Source organism: Poecilia mexicana, unplaced genomic scaffold, assembly GCF_051168715.1.
Source record: "Poecilia mexicana isolate PSO_F unplaced genomic scaffold, ASM5116871v1 scaffold_17, whole genome shotgun sequence".
Lineage (NCBI taxonomy): Eukaryota > Metazoa > Chordata > Actinopteri > Cyprinodontiformes > Poeciliidae > Poecilia > Poecilia mexicana.
The window spans coordinates 9,541,139-9,563,402 of NW_028263386.1; the positions used below are offsets into that span (position 1 = coordinate 9,541,139).

A 22,264-nucleotide genomic window follows, 5' to 3' on the forward strand; every position below is an offset into this window, starting at 1 on the left:
ACTCGATTTCAAAGGGACAAAACCTGTCAGGAGAAAAACCTGTAATCACCGTCTTGTGCAACAGTTTGCTTTTCATCTCTTTTATATTCTGGTTGGCACAAAGGCAAAGGCAGCCCTGCTGCCATCTGGACACAAATCCTCACCAGACACGTGCGTCCGCGTCTGAGATGTTCACTGAATGGACAAGCAAGGCTGTCAAAGTGACATTTGTGATTACAATCCTTGTTGCTCATTGAGATATGACCGATTTCTGTGAGAGGAGGTTCAGCCTTAATAGGCAAAGAATAACATTTTGTTTTAGGATTGCAAAAGAAAAATGTTGCAACTTACGGGTTTAAACAGTCGACCTCGATTCCCCAATCCCAGCACAGCAGCATCAGGGGCCTGCAGGCACAGAGCATGTGTCTTTTACCCCACAATTGGAGTTCTAGGTCCAAAAATAGACTGTATCAAATCAGTTCCATCCCACTGGACTAATGGGCTGGGGTGACGTCTGTTAAATAAACTCAGGTTGGGACAGAGATTTATTTGTGAAGGAAAATCCCTTTGATGGGTTTGCTCTATTTAGCTTGACTGATACTTCTATAAATGATTCAAACACAGCAGACTCTGCAGATGCGCATCGAAAAACCAGAAATGAAAGTTAATGCAGTAGATGAAGACCTGTGCTTCGGTTACGTGCATGCACATCTGAGATGACTGTGCTGCTGCCTTCAGGGAATGGCTGCTGTATGAGCAAATCAGTGTTTTAGTTTAGTCTCCTTCCCTGGAGCAGCTGGGGTCAAAAATCCACTCTCACGTGACGTCACGCATTCATTTGACGATCATTTTCCTGTAAATAGTGAAAACTGTGAGTTAGAAATGGAATATATTACTAATATACTGCCTTAATTATAGCTCTGCCATTGTCTTAAAAAGAGTAAATGTCATGAATAAATTTGCAAGTTGAAATGTTGCATTATTTTCAGCCTCCTTTTTAGCATTTGCATTGGTAGCAATATTTTAACTCCCCATTAGATAAAGCAATAAAGTTTCAGTAAGTAGGTATAGGAAAAAAATATTGGCATTGGTAATGGTTATCGGCCAAGTGAGTTTTAGTGTATCGGCATATTGGATATCGACCAATAAAAATGTATTTAGTTTGTTGTACTCCACAGGCTGTTAACGAACTTTGATTTGAGTTTCAGTTGTTTTATTTTGTGTAGAAAACAGTTTGTTTTCCAAAATGGATAAATAAGTTACATTTTTGGAACGTTTAGCAATCAGTTCCCCAGGGCTCAATTTTATGCTCCGTTATATTTTATAGTTAATAAAAATGTGTTTATAGGTAAAAATGCTCCTTCATGATAAAGTATGTTGTTCAGAGTGAAACATGTTCGAAGCAGGTCAATGGCCACTGAATGACTTAAATTGGTTCTTTTATGTGAAATAAACTACAGTAATGCACATTATATATCTATATTAATCTGGGATCAATATATATAATATATAATAATCTATATTATGCTAATATTAATTAGCATAAGCAGTGCTACTGCTGTTTATTTTGCTCCCTTATTCTGCACCTGAGCTTAAAGCTGTTTTAAACATGATGTGTTGTAACACATCATCTCTCGCCCTTCACTACTTATTCCCTCTTTCTGTCATCCAAAGCGAGCTGAAGCCCGTCCTCCCTGCAGAGGATGGGTACAGCAGAAGCCACTTTGCGCATGGACAGCATGGAGGTCAAGGACGAGTGGCAGGACGAGGACTTCCCCAGGTATTTGTCTACGGCTGGGTCTGTGTGCAGTTTGAGACAAGCGGGTTGGGATGGATGGAAAATGAGTCACGTGTGCGTCTGTCAGACGCTAACGGGGGAGCAGGTGTGTTCTTTCTGTTGTGAGTACAAACTGTAGCATGTCACAGAACAAAATAGCAGCTGGCAAAGCATGAAAGACGTCAGTGGAAAATGTGTGTGCTATGCTGTAATATAGTGTATTAGAATAAAAGTATATATCTCCTGTCTCCTTATACAAGTCTTTATTGTATCTAATAATACATGCATTGGCATAATCAGAGTTTTTATGAGCAAATATATTAGAAGCAATGAAAATAAGGTCACACTGGTCTCTGTTTTGCTGTTATTTTTCCGAACAATAGCCATTTTAGTGTGGATTCCACAAATTCATGACCTGAAGAATGCTTTTCAAGTTTCATGTGTAATCAAAGTTTCACCATGGAACCCTCAAATTACTTTGTGTGCAGGCAGTTGCCTCCATAAGTCCCATAATTAGCTTTTAAACGACTAGTTGCTGCAGTCACAGCTTTGGTGTTTTGCGATATGATTTTACTTGCTTTGCACATCTAAAGACGGAAAATGTTGTTTATTTTTCTTTCGAAACAGTTCTGTAAACATTAATTTACGATGGTTTTGCCACAGACTGAATTGGATATGAATCTAGACTTTGACTGGGCCGTCTTTGGACATGGAAATGCTTTGATATAAACTACTCTTTTGTATTCTTCTGGTGAAAATTAAAACTTTGCACCATCCCGTTAACTCTGACCAGTTTCTCTGCAGACTAAAAACATCCCCACATCAAGATGCTGCCATCACTTTGTTTCACAATCTAGACTGTGTTTCTAGGTTGATCTGCAGTGTTTGTTTTCCTTACAAACCGAATTGAACCGAATTGAGGCTGAGCAATTACATTTTGGTCTCATCTGGCTACAGTAACTTCTTTTTAAGTCTTTGCTGTCATCCTATTTGACTCTTCCAGAAACTGGATTTCTTGTTGCTCATATCATTTTAAAACAAACCCTGGTCTTTCCAAATTAAATATATTAATGTGAAGTTATAGGTGTGTGAAAACATTTGCGAGGCGCTGAAACAACTCAAACAGCCGACTCAGTCAGCGCATCAGCTTGCCCTTACTTGCAATGTTTAAGGTGTGTTTGGATAAATTCCTGTCTTTTTCTCAGTCTGCATGTTGGTACAGTAAAGATAGTATCTACTGTAATCCAGCCCTCATTTCTCCCACACATCAAGCTTAAAGGTGTCTACAGAATAAATCCTTAAGGGGAGTCGGTAATTACACTGGTGTTGCTTTCTCAGACAAAAGACGATTACACTGAGTGATGACATAAAAACTACAGATAAAGAGTGAACAGTGAGAGCATTTCTACTTTCTACAGAATTGCTGTTAAATTGTTTTAATGTATAATTTTAATTGTGCTGTCTGTGCAGGCCGCTGCCAGAGGACGGAGTTGGTCTCACTGACAACAGAAGCAGTAAGTGGAATAAACACCCAGCTTTGGATCGTCTAGCATAAACTGTAAACTTACACCTGCTTGCTGTTGCAGATCCTCCCACCAGCCTGAATGTCGGGGAGTCCATGAACCAGAGAAAGCGCCGCACACTGGTCGCCCCCGACATGAACCTGTCCCTGGATCAGAGCGAGGGCTCCGTTCTCTCGGACGACTTCCTGGAAACGCCCGACGACCTTGACATCAACGTCGACGACATTGAGACTCCAGATGAGACCGACTCACTGGAGTTCCTGAACAACGGCAACGAGCTGGAGTGGGAAGGTCAGAAAAATTAAGATTAAGACCCCAAAATGAGGAGGTCATTCTTCTGCATCATGAATTATGCTGGTGAAAACAAAGAGAGAAAATGAAGGCAGATTGGAACTAAACTATAATAATAAACATTATTTGCAACTAAAAGTAATGAAAAATCAATTTATTTATTCACTCAAATTTTTTTACATTTTTGTATAAAAAAAACTATTTAAAATCACAAGCTAATTAAATACAAATAAAAGCTGCAATATTTTAATTTTGCTGCTTTATTTTTTATCATATTGATGCACAATGAAGTAAATTATTTGCTAAAATTAGCTAAAGGATGAATAAACTACCATGAAGCTGTTTTTTTTATTTTTTAGATGACACTCCTGTGGCCACAGCCAAACGTCTTCCAGGTGAAGGTGAAGAGGAGAGAGACTCCTCTGGTCGTCTGTGGCGAACGGTGATAATCGGAGATCAGGAGCAACGGATTGACATGCAGATCATCAGACCTTACCTGCGAGTGGTCACCCATGGAGGTTAGCTAAAGTGTCTGTTCATTCATTCATAAATGAGTCTAGATCGACCTATGACCCTACTGACACATCACCAATCTTCTCCTTTGTTGAATTGATAGAAACTGACACCTGCAAATTGGGAATACTCCATAAGAACCTCAGTTTTAGAAATGCTTTAACTTAGAGTGGTAACTATCCCAATTTTGGCCTTCTCAAAATCATTTGTACATTTCTCCTGCTTCTAGTACAATAACTTTAAGGATAAAATGTTCTTTTGAAGCCAAAGACATCTCACTTTTTTAGGACCCAAATGCAGAAATGACAGCTGTACGGTGTACATTTAAGGACAATCCTCAGGTCTCAGGAAAACATCCTCACACAAAACGGCTTCAGATGCCAGACCACACACAAAAAGTCATCAGATCTCTGACTAAACGGCATCAGAATAGAAAGTCTCAGAAAAAACAGCGTCAGATGAAAAGCTCTCAGGCGTCACGGAGAAACTCCCAACAGGTGACGCCATCCATCAATCAATCTGTCTGTCTACTTAAAAAACACAATAATAGAATAATTATAATATATGCCATGTATATATTACGTATAAATGTACTATATATATATATATATATATGTTTTCTTTTTCATAGCCAGAGGAAGACTCCATGGCGGTATAACTGGTATTGGTGTTTTGGGGCTAATTTCTAATCTATTTATTTCTTCTCTCTCACAGTGCTGAGTATTACATTGTAAATATAACCATCAATTTATTGCTGATTGTGTTCTCACATTTTTACCTCCATTGCTGCTGTTGGTGTGGATTTAAATGCTCATGCACGCCATGATGTGAGGAGCCTTTATCTTACCATCTGCCACTGTCGCACATTGATGACGTATTTTGACAATGGCTCCACCTTTTGGGAGCTTTTTGTAACGCCGTTTTCCGTTTTTTCTGAGACCTTTTCGTCTGAAGCCATTTTTGCTAAGACATTTTATTCTGATGGCGTTTAGTCAGAGATCTGATGGCTTTTTGTCTTCGGTCTGACAAATGAGGCCGATTTTTCTAATGTGTGAGGATTAAGATCCGAGGATTGTCCTAAAATGTACACCGTACAACTGGAGGACGGTGAAGATGAAGATTTAATGAACACCAAAAAAATCTAGAACACAAAAAAGTCTTACATAACAGAATGCAGAATTCTGACAAAAGCAACCTTCCTGGTATCATGAAACAAGGATCTTGGTGAAAAGATAAGCAGTGTTTATTTTCAACTGTATTATTTATAAAAATGTCTGACTACTAGTTAATAATCTGGTAGCAATAAAACAAAAACGTCATAAGTGGTCACCTTGAATCTCTCTCTCTCCCTCTCTCTTTCTCTCTCTCTAAGGTTATTATGGTGAAGGTCTGAACGCCATCATTGTGTTTGCAGCCTGCTACCTCCCTGACAGCAGCTGTGATGATTACACATACATCATGGAGAATCTGTTTCTGTAAGTTCCTCTGATGTCTCACAGATGCATCATCGTCAGTCTCACTTTACTGCATAAATTCATCAAACGTCACAAACACGCTTTCGTTACTTTAATAATCTTAAAAAGCCTACATAATCATTTTTATGTTTCAATTTTTAGTTGTGTTCAGACTTGTAGTTAGTTTAGTTATATTCATTTATAATTGTAAATTGAAAAATATGTAAAAAAAATAAAAATAAAAAAATTATATATATATATATATATATATATATATATATATATATATATATATATATATATATATATATATATATATATATATATCAAGATTAACAGTGGTGATATCTATATGCGAGAATTGCAACAAACCGGCACTTTGCAGAGGGATTTAAAAGCACGCTGTCGCCTCAGTGATGAATGACTGCTTGTGAAGAAAGCTATAACTAAAAATCTTAGATTCTGGGTGCATTGTTGCAATTTCTGCTCCACTTCTGACCAGCATTGTCTCTCTGAGGCACCAGGTTGATAGAAGTGATGAAGTGTCAAGTGCTCTCTCCTTCATTTGGCTCAGACACAGAGGAAAAAACAACAACCTTGCTTTAAGTTAAGTCTCATTGTTCTCAGGTATGTTGTGAGCAGCCTGGAGCTGCTGGTGGCTGAAGATTATATGATTGTTTACCTGAATGGAGCAACTCCTCGCAGGAAGATGCCTGGAATCAGCTGGCTGAAGAGATGCTACCAGATGATTGACAGAAAGTAAGAAAAATTACATCAATAGCAAAAATCATGCTTAGATATCGGAGCTTAAATCTTGTCGTTTGTGTTTGCAGACTGAGAAAAAACCTGAAGTGTCTGATCATTGCACATCCAACATGGTTTATCAGAACCGTCCTGGCCATCTCACGACCGTTCATCAGGTCAGAAACATTTACTCTCAGTCTGCTTATTGGTTGTGATTATTCCCCTAAATTTAAAGAGAATATTGAACATTATTCGTAATAGTAAAGGCTGTCCAGGCTGTGCATTTAAATATTAAGCTACAATAACATTTTTTATATATATGTAGGTGTTTTGCTTGACCCCACATTCGTCATCTTACATACTAATTGTAAATAACTCGTGGAAACAATATTATTTCCCCTTCATTTGGTCTGAAATCTTTTAAATCTTTGTCTGTTGTAAGCCCTATATAAGCTATATTAGAATGGGAACACTGGGGTCAAGTCAAGTTAGGTTTTTCTTATATGAAATCAAGGAAAATTGTTTTTTATCTGAGATGTGTTTACCATTCCAGTGTGTAAACAAAATGACTCCATCTTAAGCACAAGCAGAAAACTAATTCGCCTCATTAATTGTCAGATTATCCTTTGCATGTTTACAACTTGTACATTTGTCAGTTTTATTAACTCCTAAATAAGTCAACATTTTAAATTTAATAGAATTTTGATATGCAGAAACCTTAAAAGAAAAGGTAAAGGTATCTTTCCACCCCCTGAATAAAAACGCAGGTTGCTATCACACAGTGTGTTGCTGCAGCTTATCTAACAAACAGAAGCTGTTTTGATTAGATAAATTTTACCTTTAATTTTACATGTTCATGATCTCCACAGTGTGAAATTCCTGGATAAGATCCGATACGTTCACACCCTGGAAGAGCTCAGTCACATCATCCCCATGGAGCATGTGCAGATTCCCGACTGTGTGCTGCAGTAAGTCCTCTCTACCACCAAGGGTCGCTGTTGAGATGCCGCACATCTTGCACAATTCAAGCAAACATTCAGACCCATTCAACAGAATACTATTTTAGGAACTTTATCACTAAATGAAACATATTAGATTGATTAATTACACACAAATGGGTGTTTGAAAGCATTTATTTCTGTTAATTATGTTTTTCTGCTTACAGTTAATGAAAACATGACATTCAAAATTAAAAATAATTGTTTTTACAAACAAAAATGTGAGCTTAAGGAAAAGTATGTTTTATTCTTGGTTGAAAGTTGTTATTTTCATAAGGCACCTTTAATCTGACTAACCAGACTTATTGGGACATATATTCAAATTTATTGAATATTACTTTATAGAAAGAAGAACATTAAAGAGACCCTAAAATACACCAAATGATATTACACTTATATTATTATACACTATACACTTTCCTTTATCATTGACCAGAAAAGTTTAGGCTTTTCTATAAAATATTTGTTGTCTTACAATATCTGCAAAGTAAATTATAATCTTTAGTTATTTAAAATGTTAAAACGTTTCTGAAAAATCTTAAAAATATTAACTATATTTCAAGTTGATTCAATAATGTGACTTTCCCATTCTTTTGTATCTCACAAATTGAAATACAATATTTTTTCTTCAATCTCAGAAGAAACATCTTCTTAATAAAGCTGCTGTAAAAACAATAAAATTTAAAGGAACAGTTACACTTTCTGTTTGACTCAGTAAACCTTAGAAGTGCAGTTTGTTCCAAAGCAGAGCAGCACCAGTCTTGGGAACATGGAGCGTGCTGGTTTTTGATGACAGACATGGATTTTGGCCCAACATATGTTATTCTCTCATCTCATATAAGTATACCTATAACATAGATCTGTGAAAGTCACTGCAGCCAACACTCTGTGTAGCCATCATGTATCTTCTTATAAAGACATTTTTGTACCATACTGCTGCTGCAAGTGGGAATTATTACTCACATTATTTCATCTAATTTAGGTATGATGAAGAGAAGCTAAAAGCACAAAAGTTGAGGTAAGCCACACATTTTCCTTAAAAAAAAAAAAAAGACATTTCCACCATTATTTAAAGTAACAAAACTGTCTTTTTCCTGCAGACAGGAACATGAGCAGCAGCAGCAGCAGACCAAGTCAGCTCTTCCTGGAGAAAGGTGACCTCTTTCTGCTTCATGCAGCTACGTTATGCAACACTCTCAGAAACCTTTTTTTAGCTCCATTTCTGTCACATCAGCTATCAATTTAAGAAATTCTGTTTATTATTTTTGCAAATATTTGTCAGCTAATCTTTAGCATTAGACGACAGAGAAAATACTGATGTTTTTTTATTGCTTTATTTGAATGTTGTTTTCAGGCAAAAGTCAATGCTAGCATCGGTTAACAGTGACATCTGACATTAAGGTAAGAGGTCCCAGTCATTAAATGGTCCGTCGTTAACTCTGCACTCCGGCTTGTAATGTGAGTCCTCTGTAACTTATATCTGACACACAGGGACAGTTTGATTTTCACACACATTTGCTTCTGTGTGCAAAAGAAACAGCAAATTAAATCCTGCAGAAACGTGTGTTGGGAATCTTGGCATCCAAGCTCTAGGCGCCTAATTATTACATCACCTCGAGTCTTTAATTCTTGAAATAGTTCAAAGATCCTCCGCTAACGGTGCTAATACAAGATGTCCTGCAAAAGTATCCAATGCACTTGGATTTTTTTTATGTTTGTCACACTATAGCACAAGTTATAAATCCATCTGTTCTGTGAAGGCCTCAAAGGTTTGTTGGAGAACATCAGAGAAAGAGTAGCATCATGTAGACCAAGGAACACCCCAGGCCATCAGGGATAAAGCTGTTGAGAACTTTAAATCAGGTTTGAAGTTTAAAAAATAACCTGTACTTTTGACCAGGTTGTCTATAATGTTATAGACAACATTATTTAAAGAACCAGCCAAGAGGTTCCAAGTAGGTCTGGAATCTGTTTACAGTTCAGATTTCACCCCTAATCCAGACTTCTGGCCTTTTTGGAAGAGTTGTTGTATAAACACCAATCAACTCTTGATCTTGGTACAAAGAAAGTTTGGTTTCTCAAGGTTAACTCATTATCTTAACAATTTCACTTATTAAAAGTATACCCAGAAAATGTCTCCTCTCAACCAGATGTTGCTACTGGCTCAAACTACGAAGAAGAAGACGACAGGAAGTAGTTGGAGGATCATGGCACTGCATGTTTTTAATGAATTATCACGTGGACAAACTTATACATGTGTGACTTCAGTTGCGTTTCTTATACAATGGAAACATTGCAGTTGCGACATTGTGTTTTTGTGGAATGTCGACAAAGTTTTGTGCATTTTTGTAATGGAAATACACCACATTCAACCTGGTTGGGAAGAGCGGAAGATGGATGACAGGAAGTCCACAGCAGGAAGTCCTTTACATCAGCTCTAGTCAGGCCACCAATCCGTTGTCTCTGATCTTTGGGATCCACAAATCACATACAGGCACCTGCACCCTCAAATGTAAATTTGTGCAAAGCATCTTACAACACCCATCGTAGCAAAGGCTTAGAATGGCTCAGTCAAAGTAAAGACCAAACTCAAAAAGAGAAAACTGATGTCTTTAGGTGACTTATATTGAGTTACCTCTATAGAATAATAGGCAGAAAAGTTATTTCTTGATGTACAAAATTAAATTATAAACAGAAAATGACCAACAACAACTTGCATCTTTATTGCAGCAAAAGGTTCCTCTACAATGTGTTGAATACAAGAGCATGAACGTCATGAATGATTTTTCTTCCACCTCACAAAACTGCATTACTGCGTTGATCCGTCACATCAGGTCTAATGTGATGGAATGATTGGAGTTCGTGGTTGTAACTGGACAAAATGTTGATACTTTAGCAAGGCATCATAGATTAGTCTTTGGTTACGATGAAGTATGTTTTGACATAAAAACGTCAGCCATTACATCCAATTAAAGAGCGGTTTGAGGAACAACTGTATTTGTGAATATGAACCGACTGAATGCTGCTCTCTGATTACTGTCAGACATCAAGCCTGGCTCCTTTTCTGCCAAGTCATGTTTCAGGTCTTGCAATTCAGCCCGCGTGTGAATCCAAATCCAAATGTTAGCTAATCCTCAGACAGACTCCCCGATGTTACATAAAACACAGCTGCTCCCCTCATCTACGCAGAAGCATCCAGGTCTATTTTTACTGGGCTTCACAGACGAGTCATGAGCTGCAGTACCGGCCATGAAATCAGGAGAAATACCTGCCTGGGCCAGTCGGGGTGGGTTAGAGTGGGAAAAGTACATGGGGTTATTTCAGAAATCCAACCCCATGAGCTGTCCTGTGGGTCCGTGCGCTCCACTCTGCCCTCATATATCAAAAGGTCCTGCAGCCAGTGGACTGGCTGACATCCCAGGAATGGAAACAGGCTCTGTCTCCCAACCAGTGTGATATGTGTCCGGTTGGATTTAGTTTAGATTTACAGCCTCTACATACTACCGAGTCCTAACGATATCTATGTGAACAATGCACCTATTGTTGCATAAAGGTTGCACATAATACTCATATGAATTTTTTTGTTTTTGCGTTGCAGCACAATGAGTTGAAGATCTGCTGGGGAATGGCCATTCAGTAAACTCAGCAGCTTCTTGCACAGAATGGACCCGTTAGCTGCAGGACAATCACTCCTCAGTATTTCTCTTGTTTCTCACTTAAACCAATTCAGAACCGGTTAACAACAAGATGTTACAGATAAAACCGTTTGCTTTCTGCATGTGAGATTGAGTTGCACTATGACGCATGGCAACTATTTTAAATGAAAAGAAAGCTGTAAAGATTCCTTAAAACAACTCCTCTTGCAGAGAAAATCAAACTGAAACATTTTGGCATGGGTTTTTCTTTGGTTTAATGAATTTGCTTACTGAATGATGTGCAATGATGTTCTTCTTCTTTAACATGTTCTAGATGTTACTGATGCAAAAGTATTGTACAGTTGTCAGGTTTTCCAGCGTTAAATATGCAGTCGGCATGCTTGTTTGTATCCTTTCCTTCTTTGGTATTTGTATTTGTCTTGTTTTTAAATAAATAAAAAAAAGGCAGTACTTTTTCAAGACTGAAAGACTGAATTGTTATAGATAAAATTAAATATATTTAAAGAAAGAGAGCCTGAAGAATTACTTTAACTGTTATCTATGAAAATGTGCCATTTAATGTTTCTAAAAAATAAAACAATAAAAAATAAACTGGATTTGTCTGTGTCATGAATGCTAACCTTCAGGGCTCAGTTGGGTATTTAACAGAACATATTTTCTTATCTTTTATTGCCATTTATTCAGCCTTGAACATCTCTGGCAATGTGACTTATTGACCAACGTAATTTTGATCTATAAATTATTTTGTGTGAGCTCCTTAAGAGAAGAAATGAAATGTCTTTGAGTTTGAAGAAATTTATCCGTCGTGTCTCCTGCTAGCATGTGCTTGTTCTAAATGATTCACTTCCTGCTAAAGCGCCCCCTGGTGGTTGAAGAAAAATCCACAGAAAAGCCGCATGGTTCAAAACGTGGGGAAAAAGTAGCGGCTTATAGTCCAAAAAATACGGTAGGTTATTTTAACCCTGCATTTCTCAGTGACTAAAGATAAAAGTCTTTTTAGTAAGTAGACGTATTTTGCATTTAAATGGTGTGAATCCTTTTAATTATGTTAACAAACATCAGTCTTTAGTCACACAGTGCCACCATGTATCGCTACATTCCTGACCGTGAAACATGACACCATGTCAGCTTTTATCTAAAACTCAAAGTTCACCTCCTTCACACCTTTATCTCTCCGAGAGATAAGAACAAACTGTAAAATGTATTTGTAGTACGGGGCAAATACTGTGTTAATACAAAATAAACAGGACAGACTCACATCCGGAGGTGTGTAACGACCAGAGCCGATAAGCAGCAGGCGCTAACCTTCAGAGAAAGGTTTTATCACAGCTTTAGTTGACAGACGCGCCATTTTGCCCACATGGAGGGCCGCCATGTACTCTGGTTGCATCAGAAATATTCATGATGCAGAAGCCAGACGCTGCGGACTAATTATAGAGCTCCTGGTTTGCACTCCACAGCCTACTTGGTAGAGCGACGCTTTTGCATCTGCCCAGAAATGTCAGGTTGTATTGTCCTAAAAAATTATGACCTTTCTTGGATTTAAACCGCTTACGTGTAAGAAACTTGAATTCTTGCAGGCTAAACTTGTCCCTCTCCCAGTTTTCCCCATCTTCTTTTCTGATGTATCCTCCTTTTGACTTTATTGTGGTTTAATTGTATTTAACAGCTCAGCCACAAGTTAGCTTCTGTACTTTCCCTGAATGTGGTGGGCCTGCCTCCTCTGACCCCTGAGAGCAGGTGCAAATTTTAGGATCAGCTTTCACACAACTGTGCATCCTCTGAAGTTGGTGCTTCCGGCTCTGAGGAGGCAGATTATTGGCTGGTGAAAAGCGGCTCCAATTGGTCAAGCAGGCGGTGACACGGCCGCCACATCCTTTATATGCGCCAGAAGGAGATAGTCTATCAATGAAGTAGTAAAGGAGGGGGGACGTCCGTGGAGAAGGAGAGGGAGGTTTTAGCTGAAACCTTTGAGAGAGAGAGAGTTTGGTTTGGTGAGGTTCCCTCCTTTTACTTACTGAATTCCTGAGGTAACCAGTAACACAGAAGAAGTCAGAAATGAAGTTCATCATCGGCATCGGAGGGTAAGCTTCAGCTAAAATAGATACCAAGCTGCTTTGACAAGAAATTGAGATGTAACTCACTTTTGTGTTGTGGCATTAAATTCAGAGTGACCAACGGTGGGAAGACCACTTTGACAAATAGACTGCTAAAGACATTACCTAACTGTTGTGTGGTGCATCAGGATGACTTTTTCAAGGTAAGACAAAGAAAGAAGTCTGGTGTTCGTTTTCTGTTATGTGTTAAACTATTTTTGTTTGGCAGCTAGAATATTTCTCATAAGTTTTATTTGCGCTTGAAGCCTTTTTTTTATGCTTAAAAAGTAAAAAATGGCCAGTCTGCCCTGCAGATGTCCTATCATCGAAGCAGCCTTGTAATCATCTGGCTGATTGTTTCCTGGACAGCCAATGAAAGGGCTGAGCGTCCCCACTAAAAGTCAGACTTTACTGTTAAATGACTAAAACGTCTGTACTCATGGCCGCCAGTTTTTGTTTGCTTATCCTTTGTTTTCCTCCCTATTTTGGGAAAACAGCAGAGTTAAAAACAAAGAAATGCACGTTGTTTTCTCTTAAAAGATTATTAAAAAATTCTGCAGATTTAAATAAAGGCGTCATCAGCATACACTATGACCATAAGGTAAAAATAATTTTAAAAAGTAACAATAAAGGAGATCAAATCCAGCTGAAATATCGTTAAAAAAATCGTTTCCGCGCGTTCACTTTTGGTGGAGACGAGTCCCTGACTTGTCCTGTCCAGGAGGGATCAGCTCCCATTGGTTACTGGGTTGCAGCAATGTTTTGTTGGTGACTGTTATTTCAGAAACCCGATCAAATACAAGTCGGGGAGGACGGCTTTAGACAGTGGGATGGTAAGAGTGGATTTCACGTAGGAAAACCCTTCAGTAATGTACTTTTTCCTTTCCTGCACATTTCTTCAGTGGTAACCAATCAGTCGTAGACTACCACATAAATAAATATACTGTGAATGCTACGTCATTCACTGATTGAAATAAATTGATGTGAAACGTTGGCTGCGCACGTGGTGAAGCTTTGTTTTTGTTCTGTTTGTCTCCTTCATCAGTGATCAGCGCCCTGGACATGGAAGCAATGGTGAACACCGTGAAAGGCTGGCAGGAAAACCCCGTCAAGTTCGCGCGTTCGCACGGAGTCAGTCTGTCACCCGAAGCCGAGGAGTCCGACTCGGAGCAGAGAGGGATCCATATTCTTATCATTGAGGGATTCCTCATCTACAACTATAAGTAGGTCACCATTTAGCCGACCTCTTGACCTTCAAAGCTTCTCCCTGACCGGAGATCCTGTCCCCCCCTCCCCGCAGGCCTCTCATCGATGTCTATGACAAGTGTTTCTACATCTCCATTCCTTACGAGGAATGCAAGCGGAGGAGAAGGTGAGCAGCTGTTGGAGTAATTTTCAGGACGCACATCCGAGCATGCTGTAACTCTGGACCGATCCGGTCTTTGCAGTACCAGAACATACACAGTCCCAGACCCTCCCGGCCTGTTCGACGGCCACGTCTGGCCCATGTACCTGAAGCACAGGAAGGAGATGGACAACAACTGCAGCAGAATAGGTTCGCAAAAACACCAAATCAGACATAAAACACTTTCCTGCTGAGAGGTTTTGACTTTAATTTATATTTTTGTTGACAGAATACCTTGATGGAACAACAACGAAGGAGGATATCTACAGTGCAGTTTATGAAAGCGTTCAGAACTCCCTGCTGAATAACTTATAGGTAAATGAGTTTTTTTAATACCACATACTAATGCCTTGATAATCCATGTAGGTAACTCTGCTTTTCTTCTTTGTCTCTCCAGCAGGTTGGGCCGACACCGGGTTGTGTATAGACTTGTAAATATCATTTTGAGTAAACATATAACACCAGCTCTGTACTTCTAGCCTGATTTGTAAATAGACACCAGTGTAACTTATTATGACTGAACAGCAGAAAAAGTGTTTTGTATAATCCTGTGTAACTTTTTTTTTTTTTCTAAAAGATTAGTCACCTCTGGACTACCCAGTGATTAACACCTGTAACTGATGTGAAATTATAAAGCTGACACTTGAAACAACTCAAAGAAAACTGAATGCAACTCATGTTTCCTGTTTCCTTCCTGTCGGATATAATCAAACACTTACACGCACAATCACTTAGATCCCATAAAGCGTCGTAAAATGGCGGCTCAGTCCCAAATCCTTTGTGTTTATTGAAGATGATGATACAATCCAGTAGGTTGTCAGATCTGCAAGTTTATCGCTACTTCAAGTAGAAGAAGAAGAAGTTATAAAGATGGTTAAGATTAACTTTCTGTTGCTTCAAGGAAAGATTTCCAAATGTCCAGGAAGTTTTTCTAACTGAAAAGAATGAAGTGCACCATTCATTTACTTCATAAAAGAAATGAGCTTGACAGTAATTGAGGCAATGCTAAGAAACTTTTCTTTTTTTGAAATTCATGAGCAAAAAAATCAGTGCATTGAGTTCACAAATCTGAATATTGTGAATTTTCGCCAATTGTTCATACAGGTTAATTTATATACACATGTAAGTGAATATTTGTGTCATGATAGTTGTATAAATGCAAAGGAGCAAGATGCACACAAGTTGGAAGCCATCTAACATAATTAGTTGACTTTTGACCTCTTTTTCAGCCCCAAAGTGATTAATTACAAAACGAAAACCTTCTGACATGATTAAAAAATCGTCACCTGTTGACCTGGGAGTCGTTTCATAAGCAAAATGTTACACTTAATTATTTTAAAACAGTTTTAATGTGTTTATGTGATGATTTTACTTTATCCCATCCACTCTTTGCATTAAACAGAGCATGATTCTGCTGCCACCATGCTCAGCTGTTGTGGTGGTGACACATTTGAAAACCTCAACCTGACAGGGAAAGTTCAACATGAGAGGAAAATATATTGTAATACAGCTATACACTTAATATCAGTTTGTGAAGTGATTTCGATTTTAGATTAAACTAAGCAAAGTCAAAATATTGTCGTACATAATATATAAATAATGTGTAAAAAAGTGAACAAGATAAAATGTTATTTTTAATTAATGTGTGTATAAAGCTCTCATCTGTAGGTGAGAGTGTTTTTGTATTTATTGAATCAATAGTTTGATTAAGAACTTGTTTGAAAAAGACTTACGGACAGGATTGGATAAGCCATTGCTTCTTCCTGCTCCCTTTTCAAACACCTTGTGTTTCGTTTTACAGCTTATTTTAGTATGAGCTTATTGTCCCAATTGTAACATTAATTTGGGGCATACTCACACATTTAACAGTACAATTAAAGCATCACAGAGCAACAAAAAAACTAAACGAAACCTCTCATAATTGATCATTCCACAGTAAGGATAAAACTGGCTAGCTTATGAAATAAACCTCAATCTCAACCATATTTAAAATGTAATTAAAATGTTGAATCTGTTGCACAAAATCAAACAATTTAACTAAAAGCTATCAAACCCTCCAAGAAGAGCGATACATTTTCAGCTACAATTATGCCAGAAGTGAGTTGGAAGCAACAAAAAATCTGAGGTCAAAGATAAACTCAAGGACATTTCACCAACTATTAGTGAGGGGAAATCCTTATACTTATAAATGTAAAAAACAAACAAACAAAAAAAAACACAATAAATTCAATTGTTTGAATAAATCAATAAAAACTCAATTAAATTTTCCATTCATGCCCATGATTACTATAACTTAATTTGTTGTTTCTTCAGTTTTAATCTGTTACTTTGGCCCACCTAGCAAATTGTAAACGCTAAATTTGGAATTACCAAATGTACTTTTGGTTGAATAGGCTGCTTTTAGATTTATTCTGTGTTTCTTGAGGTTATTAAAGGACCTCTAGAGGGAACATATCAACAAACCCATGTGTAAAATATTCTTTCCTTTGCAGCTGGGGAAGACTGAGTCAGCAGCAGAACAAACTGTGTATGTCTGGCTGAATCCAACGCCCAGAGCACCAGCTGTTGGTTTTAAGGCTTACACCACATTTTTCTGCATCCTGTAACATTAAACGTTGTCCAAATCAGGGCTAAAATGCTTCATAAACTTTATTTTTCTTTCTGTTTTATGATTTCTGCTTAACCGTTTTATCAGAATATGCCAAAAAAGTAAAATAAGGCAAAACACAAAGCGGTGTAATTTCACTTTATTTATTTTTTAAAATGAAAACCAAGGGGAAAAAAGGCAAACAAACAAAAATAAACATAAAAAAGTGATCAGTTTGTATATTCAAAGCATGCTCACTACTGAGGGTGTGTCGGGGGAAGGTCAGGGTCTCATGATGCATCTGCAGGGTTCTTCACATGCCAGAAAAGCAGGAGTAAATTTAGGCTCAGGGCCTGAGGCGTCAAGGGAATATATGTAACAAATGTACAGCCAATTACTGATTGCAACACACCCACTCACAGCTCTGAAGCCCTGTGTGGTTTCCCTGCCCTCCCCCCAAATGTAACGTGATCAGTCATCATGGAAACCTCCAGCCAGGCAGTCCAAAAAAGGACGGAGAGGCATCAGGAGATAAGGAGACATATCACATGAGCCATGCTGTGTGAGGAGGAGCTTATCCTTAAATCATGTGCAAATGACACAGTCTGATGTGAGTAAAAATAAAGTTTAGTACTGTTTTAGTCTTATTCTTACAAACAATTAATTTAATTACAACGTTATTTATTTATCCATCATGATTTCAGCAGAAAAAACACCCAGTAATGAAACAGTGCAGCTAATTGCTGACATACAGCGTTTGGTAGCTTCCAAAAATTGTAAAAGTAGCACTACTTCAAGATGTTTTTACTCAAATAAAAGTTAAAAGTAGCTGTTCAAGTAAGAGTAAAAATGTATTTGGTTTAAAAACTACTGAAGTATTGCGTAACAACAAGTAAAAACATCTGATTTAATATTTAAAAATAATGTAATCAGTGAGACAAAAATGTAGTTATTTTCCAAATAATTAAAAAAATAACTACAAAACTAATATTTACAGTCATTAATGCAAATAAAATATATGTTTGAACAGGGTGAAGTACTTCCAGTGCCAAATTATTTGTGAACCCTGTTCACAAATAGCAAGTCTCACTTTAGCCTGAACTGAAGGATAGCAGTGCTTTATAAAAAAATATTACTTAAAAGTATAATGTAGTAAAAAATAATCCTAAATGTTTCTTTTTCTTTTTTATGTTATTTAAGTAAATAGAAAGTTAAAATGGCTCAGTTGCATATTTTGTGGAATAAAAGGAAAATTTTACATGGTTTTCAAAGTGGTTGAATCTGCAACAAGCAACATTAATTTCCAATCAGACCCCCTTTCCTCTGATACTCCTAAATTAAATCCAGCATAATTGACTGCCTTATAATTAGTAAACAGCTGCACTGTAAAATATTTGAGCTGCATTTAGTTGTGTCTTTGAGTCAAATAAATTTAGTGAATTTTAGATTTTGAGCCTAAATGTGAGTTTGTGAAAGATAAACTTACAGCAGTAAGTTGGCTACTTCTTGGGAGATTAGGTTACCTGCTTTCTGCTGGAAAAACATTCAGATAATTGCTTACGTTTTAATTGGTTATAAGGTGGCAGAAAGAGGAGGTTGCCTAGGAAACCATTCATGCAAGAACCACAGAGTCAATAATCGTGGAGATGTTTGAACAAAGTTAAATTATAAAACAATTTCCCAAGAACATCTCACGGATCTCTCTTTAATTATCTAACAACTAAAGAGTGTGGGACAACTACAGGCCTAAGCTGAGCGAAGAGAGAATTAATCAACAAAACAACCGAAGGCGACTCTGGAGGAGCTGCAGAGATACACAGCTCAGGTGGGACAATTTATCAACAAAACTACTACTATTGTCCTCTGTTCAGATGGAACATAAATGTATATATTTTATCCTAATTACAAATCTCATGTGTGCATTTTCCTAAACACCCCAGTCCTATGAAACTCGGTGGTGGCAGCATCTTACTGTGGGGAAATGCATTTTGTTGGCAGGAACAAGCAGAAAAGAAACCAAAACATAAAGCCAGAAACAAAGAACAATATTATGTAAAATAATGGCATCTAGAAATGACTGTAAACACGTCAGGTGAACAGTTTGAACATCTAGAACATTTGTGGAACGGTCTAGTCAAACTCCAGATCTAATAAAATCTCTCTGAGAATCTAAGGGAAAGACTTGAAATTCCAAGGGGAAAGCTGAAAGAAAGATAAAACTATGAAGGGAAAGCAAACTTATCAGAGATGACTGGAAGATGAATGGAGCTAAATATTCGGTCAGAGGACAATAAAAGATGTGAGACTTCAAGCAGGTCAGTGACCCTAAACATGCAGCAAAACCTGAAGTATCATCATTTAGATCAAACTCTATTATTTACAATCAGTCTAGTCCAGCGTTAGCTCTGGATACCTGTGGTCAGTGTCAAAAATAACAAACAGTTTTCATCAGATGAGGATGGAAAAAGTTTCCATTCTCAAAGCCAACAGAGACAAATGCTGAAAGACCTGCAGCTGCAAATGAGGTCAAAGGTAAAAGGTCATTCTACAAAGAAGCACCACGGGGGACTGAGCACAATCTCAACCACCATGTGTAATTTTCCTTCCATTAAACATTTAGTTGGTAGTTTGTTGTAATCGTTTTGTGGTTATGATTTATTGAAATATTTAAAAGTCAAACGACTAGTTTTAATGTTGAGCAGCTCTGAAAAAAAAGAAAACCTCCTGGTTGTTCCACCAAATATTGATTCCTGAACTTTTCCTGAGTTTTATTTGACCATTTCTCTTTTTCTGCTAATAAAAATTGGAAATTGAGAGACATGTTGTCAGTAGTTCATAGAATAAAAGAACAATGATCATTTTTACTCAAACATAAACCTATAAAAACTGATTATTTAAAGTGGTCTCTTAATTTTTTAGAAACAACGTGAGCTGTGTAATTTGACCTTTTTTAGTTGGAGAATTTAAAAAAATACACATAAATTCATTATTACCTCCTCTACATGTGGACATTTTTGCTTTAACAATGCAAATAGTAATTTAAAGTGGCATGAAAAACACGTACAGCGACAGCAACACAAGTAATATTCTTACATTTGGTTTAGTTTAACAATATATCATTTCAGAAAAATAAACTTAGTGTGTTAAAGACAACGTAAGACGCAGATTAATCAATATTGCTGCTAGTATTACTGATATTTATAAGTAAAGAGCCTTCAGATGACATTTGTTGTGAATTGGTGCAACTGAATTAAACTGAATTGTTAATCATTTGCGTAAAGCTCAATAATCACATCCTTCAAATCAGATAGTGTAAAGTAAAACTTAAACGTCCCAAACTGTTTCCAGCAACATATTTCTGCTTTATTATTGCTTCTCCCTCATAAAAGAAATTAAGATTAATACATGTGATAGACACAAGACAGACTAAAGGTCAGATAGTTTTTAATAGATCACATATTGAAGTTGCAACACTAATTTGTCACATGTCGATGAATGAAAAACGTGAAGATGGACAGAGCAGCATGTGGCTAAGGGCTGAAACACGAGGAGAGCTGACCGAGCAGATAAGGTTAGCCAGACATGTCTCACCCTGTCAAATCATTAATTACTCAGTAATACTACCCTTTAATTAAGCATTTTCCTTCAACATACATATTTTATTTATTGTTTTTTGGCTTTGATACACACACACACACACACACAGCAGCAGAGTTTATTCATTTTCATTTTTTCAAACAGTTTTCCAGCTTCTCACCTGCTTTGTCTCCCCACAGATCAGTGGTAAACCCTCTGGATTTATCATTTTACTCCTCAGAATGGCAGAGTAAGGCCTCACAGAAACACAACTGGTATATTCCATGAACGGGGGGAGTTTCTTCTAGTAAAACCATTTTAAGACCATCATCTTCTTTATTTCTCACAAGAAGCAAAGTTGTGAGCAGCCTTGGTGACCTAGATCGATATATTCAAAGTGTAAAAGCATTAGTCTTTCACTCAGGGAGTAATTTGCTGCTGCTGCTCCTGTACTATCAAAACAACCAGAAACTTTTTTTGCTTTATTTCCATACCATTACTAAATTACAGTAAAAACTATAATTGGTGCAACATTTGTTGTGATTTGTTTACTTTCAGGTCACACATACAATAAAGGCTCAATTCAACGTTAATACTTACTGGCTATATTTTGTGGGTTACATGTTCTTCTCAGGAGGTCTCCTGCCAAACCGCTGCTGAGGCTAAGTGCTTCTTATAAATCTGGGTGGTGGCAGATAGCCGGACCCAGAATGGGGCGGAGCCGGACTCAGAACGGGGCGGAGCAGGACCCAGAACAGGAGGAAGGTTTCTCTATCTAAAAATAGAGCAGCTTTCCATGACGATGCCCTATTTGGCTGAGGAAAAGTCACTGGGTGATATTCCATCTGACAGAAGACGAATATCTATCTATCTATCTATCTATCTATCTATCTATCTATCTATCTATCTATCTATCTATCTATCTATCTATCTATCTATCTATCTATCTATCTATCTATCTATCTATCTATCTATCTATCTGTGGGTAGGAAGGATTTCCAGTAGCAGTCAGTCTTGCAGTGATTCTTAATAGACCTCTAACTGAAGACTGACTGTGTCATGACATGCTATCAGCTCAATATTGAGCAAACTGTCCTGAATGACACCATCAGCTGTTAGCAAGCACTGCTAATCCACCTCATTTGCTTTTGCCGCTCCTCTTTGAATCTTTGCCGCTAGTTAGAGAGACGTTGGAATCAGAGATATAACGCTTCCCCTTTATGACAAATGGAAAAGATTTTCTCTTTCTCATGCTCGCCAAACATGAAGCCTCGTTTTCATCTCCTCTAGGATTTAGGGTCATAGTTCAGCTTTTATTTGAGATGCTAACTAGCTGCACCTGGTTCTATAAATAAGACCTCGTTGAGACTGTTTTGCATCCAAAAGTAAAACAATATAAAGGCAGAAATCCTTCCAACTGCACAGCATCCAGATGGAATCGCTGTCCAAATAAAAATAGCTGAACTCCTCCAGTTAGTCTCCTTGTTGCTGCAGCCAAACAGCTCAGTTTTTCTCACGAAGGCATTTAGTTAGTCCATGTGGAAATCTGCAGGTTTGATGTGACCCTAGGCTTCGTTTCAGAGTAAAAGCTGCTTTCTCTGGAGCAAACAAAGCAGGCTAACATTAAGCTTCTGGAATTGCCTCAAATACTATGTTATTATTTAA

The 22,264-nt window shown here is 37.6% G+C and overlaps 2 protein-coding genes and 3 long non-coding RNA genes across 6 annotated transcripts in view; 2 read left to right on the forward strand and 3 right to left on the reverse strand.

Moving 5' to 3' along the window:
• Nucleotides 1–384, reverse strand: part of LOC148154735 (uncharacterized) — an 18,314-nt gene extending 17,930 nt beyond the window's left edge. Inside the window, exon 1 of the long non-coding RNA XR_015765843.1 lies at nucleotides 331–384. This is a non-coding gene — a long non-coding RNA (uncharacterized LOC148154735). The remainder of the gene's footprint in view (nucleotides 1–330) is intronic.
• atcayb (ATCAY kinesin light chain interacting caytaxin b) overlaps nucleotides 1–11,526 on the forward strand; it is a 13,222-nt gene extending 1,696 nt beyond the window's left edge. The window contains exons 3-14 of the mRNA XM_014981821.2: nucleotides 1,654–1,759; nucleotides 3,227–3,270; nucleotides 3,343–3,570; nucleotides 3,930–4,088; nucleotides 5,456–5,558; nucleotides 6,165–6,296; nucleotides 6,371–6,457; nucleotides 7,151–7,249; nucleotides 8,262–8,297; nucleotides 8,380–8,433; nucleotides 8,634–8,680; nucleotides 10,878–11,526. Coding sequence (XP_014837307.2) covers nucleotides 1,683–1,759; nucleotides 3,227–3,270; nucleotides 3,343–3,570; nucleotides 3,930–4,088; nucleotides 5,456–5,558; nucleotides 6,165–6,296; nucleotides 6,371–6,457; nucleotides 7,151–7,249; nucleotides 8,262–8,297; nucleotides 8,380–8,433; nucleotides 8,634–8,673 — 1,059 coding nt within the window. The 5' untranslated portion in view covers nucleotides 1,654–1,682 and the 3' untranslated portion in view covers nucleotides 8,674–8,680; nucleotides 10,878–11,526. The remainder of the gene's footprint in view (nucleotides 1–1,653; nucleotides 1,760–3,226; nucleotides 3,271–3,342; nucleotides 3,571–3,929; nucleotides 4,089–5,455; nucleotides 5,559–6,164; nucleotides 6,297–6,370; nucleotides 6,458–7,150; nucleotides 7,250–8,261; nucleotides 8,298–8,379; nucleotides 8,434–8,633; nucleotides 8,681–10,877) is intronic.
• A 1,300-nt stretch (nucleotides 11,527–12,826) lies between these two features.
• On the forward strand, nucleotides 12,827–15,109 carry LOC106914787 (nicotinamide riboside kinase 2-like). 2 transcript variants are annotated; one of them, XM_014981827.2, is made up of 8 exons: nucleotides 12,827–13,019; nucleotides 13,105–13,195; nucleotides 13,816–13,864; nucleotides 14,077–14,254; nucleotides 14,332–14,403; nucleotides 14,480–14,586; nucleotides 14,666–14,751; nucleotides 14,837–15,109. In XM_014981827.2, exons 1-7 carry the CDS (start codon nucleotides 12,994–12,996, stop codon nucleotides 14,749–14,751), a joined length of 609 nt encoding a protein of 202 aa, XP_014837313.1. In that variant the 5' UTR covers nucleotides 12,827–12,993; the 3' UTR covers nucleotides 14,837–15,109. The 2 variants fall into 2 exon arrangements, with proteins under 2 accessions (XP_014837313.1, XP_014837312.1); XM_014981826.2 differs by having other exon boundaries at nucleotides 12,829–13,019; nucleotides 14,834–15,109.
• Nucleotides 15,110–17,169: 2,060 nt separating this feature from the next.
• On the reverse strand, nucleotides 17,170–17,962 carry LOC148154736 (uncharacterized). The gene is made up of 2 exons (XR_015765855.1): nucleotides 17,444–17,962; nucleotides 17,170–17,334 (listed from the first exon to the last, which is right to left on the reverse strand). It is a non-coding gene; the product is annotated as an uncharacterized LOC148154736 (long non-coding RNA).
• A 2,718-nt stretch (nucleotides 17,963–20,680) lies between these two features.
• LOC148154737 (uncharacterized) lies at nucleotides 20,681–21,467 on the reverse strand. Its single transcript, XR_015765899.1, has 2 exons — nucleotides 21,200–21,467; nucleotides 20,681–20,977 (listed from the first exon to the last, which is right to left on the reverse strand). It is a non-coding gene; the product is annotated as an uncharacterized LOC148154737 (long non-coding RNA).
• Nucleotides 21,468–22,264: the final 797 nt, after the last annotated feature.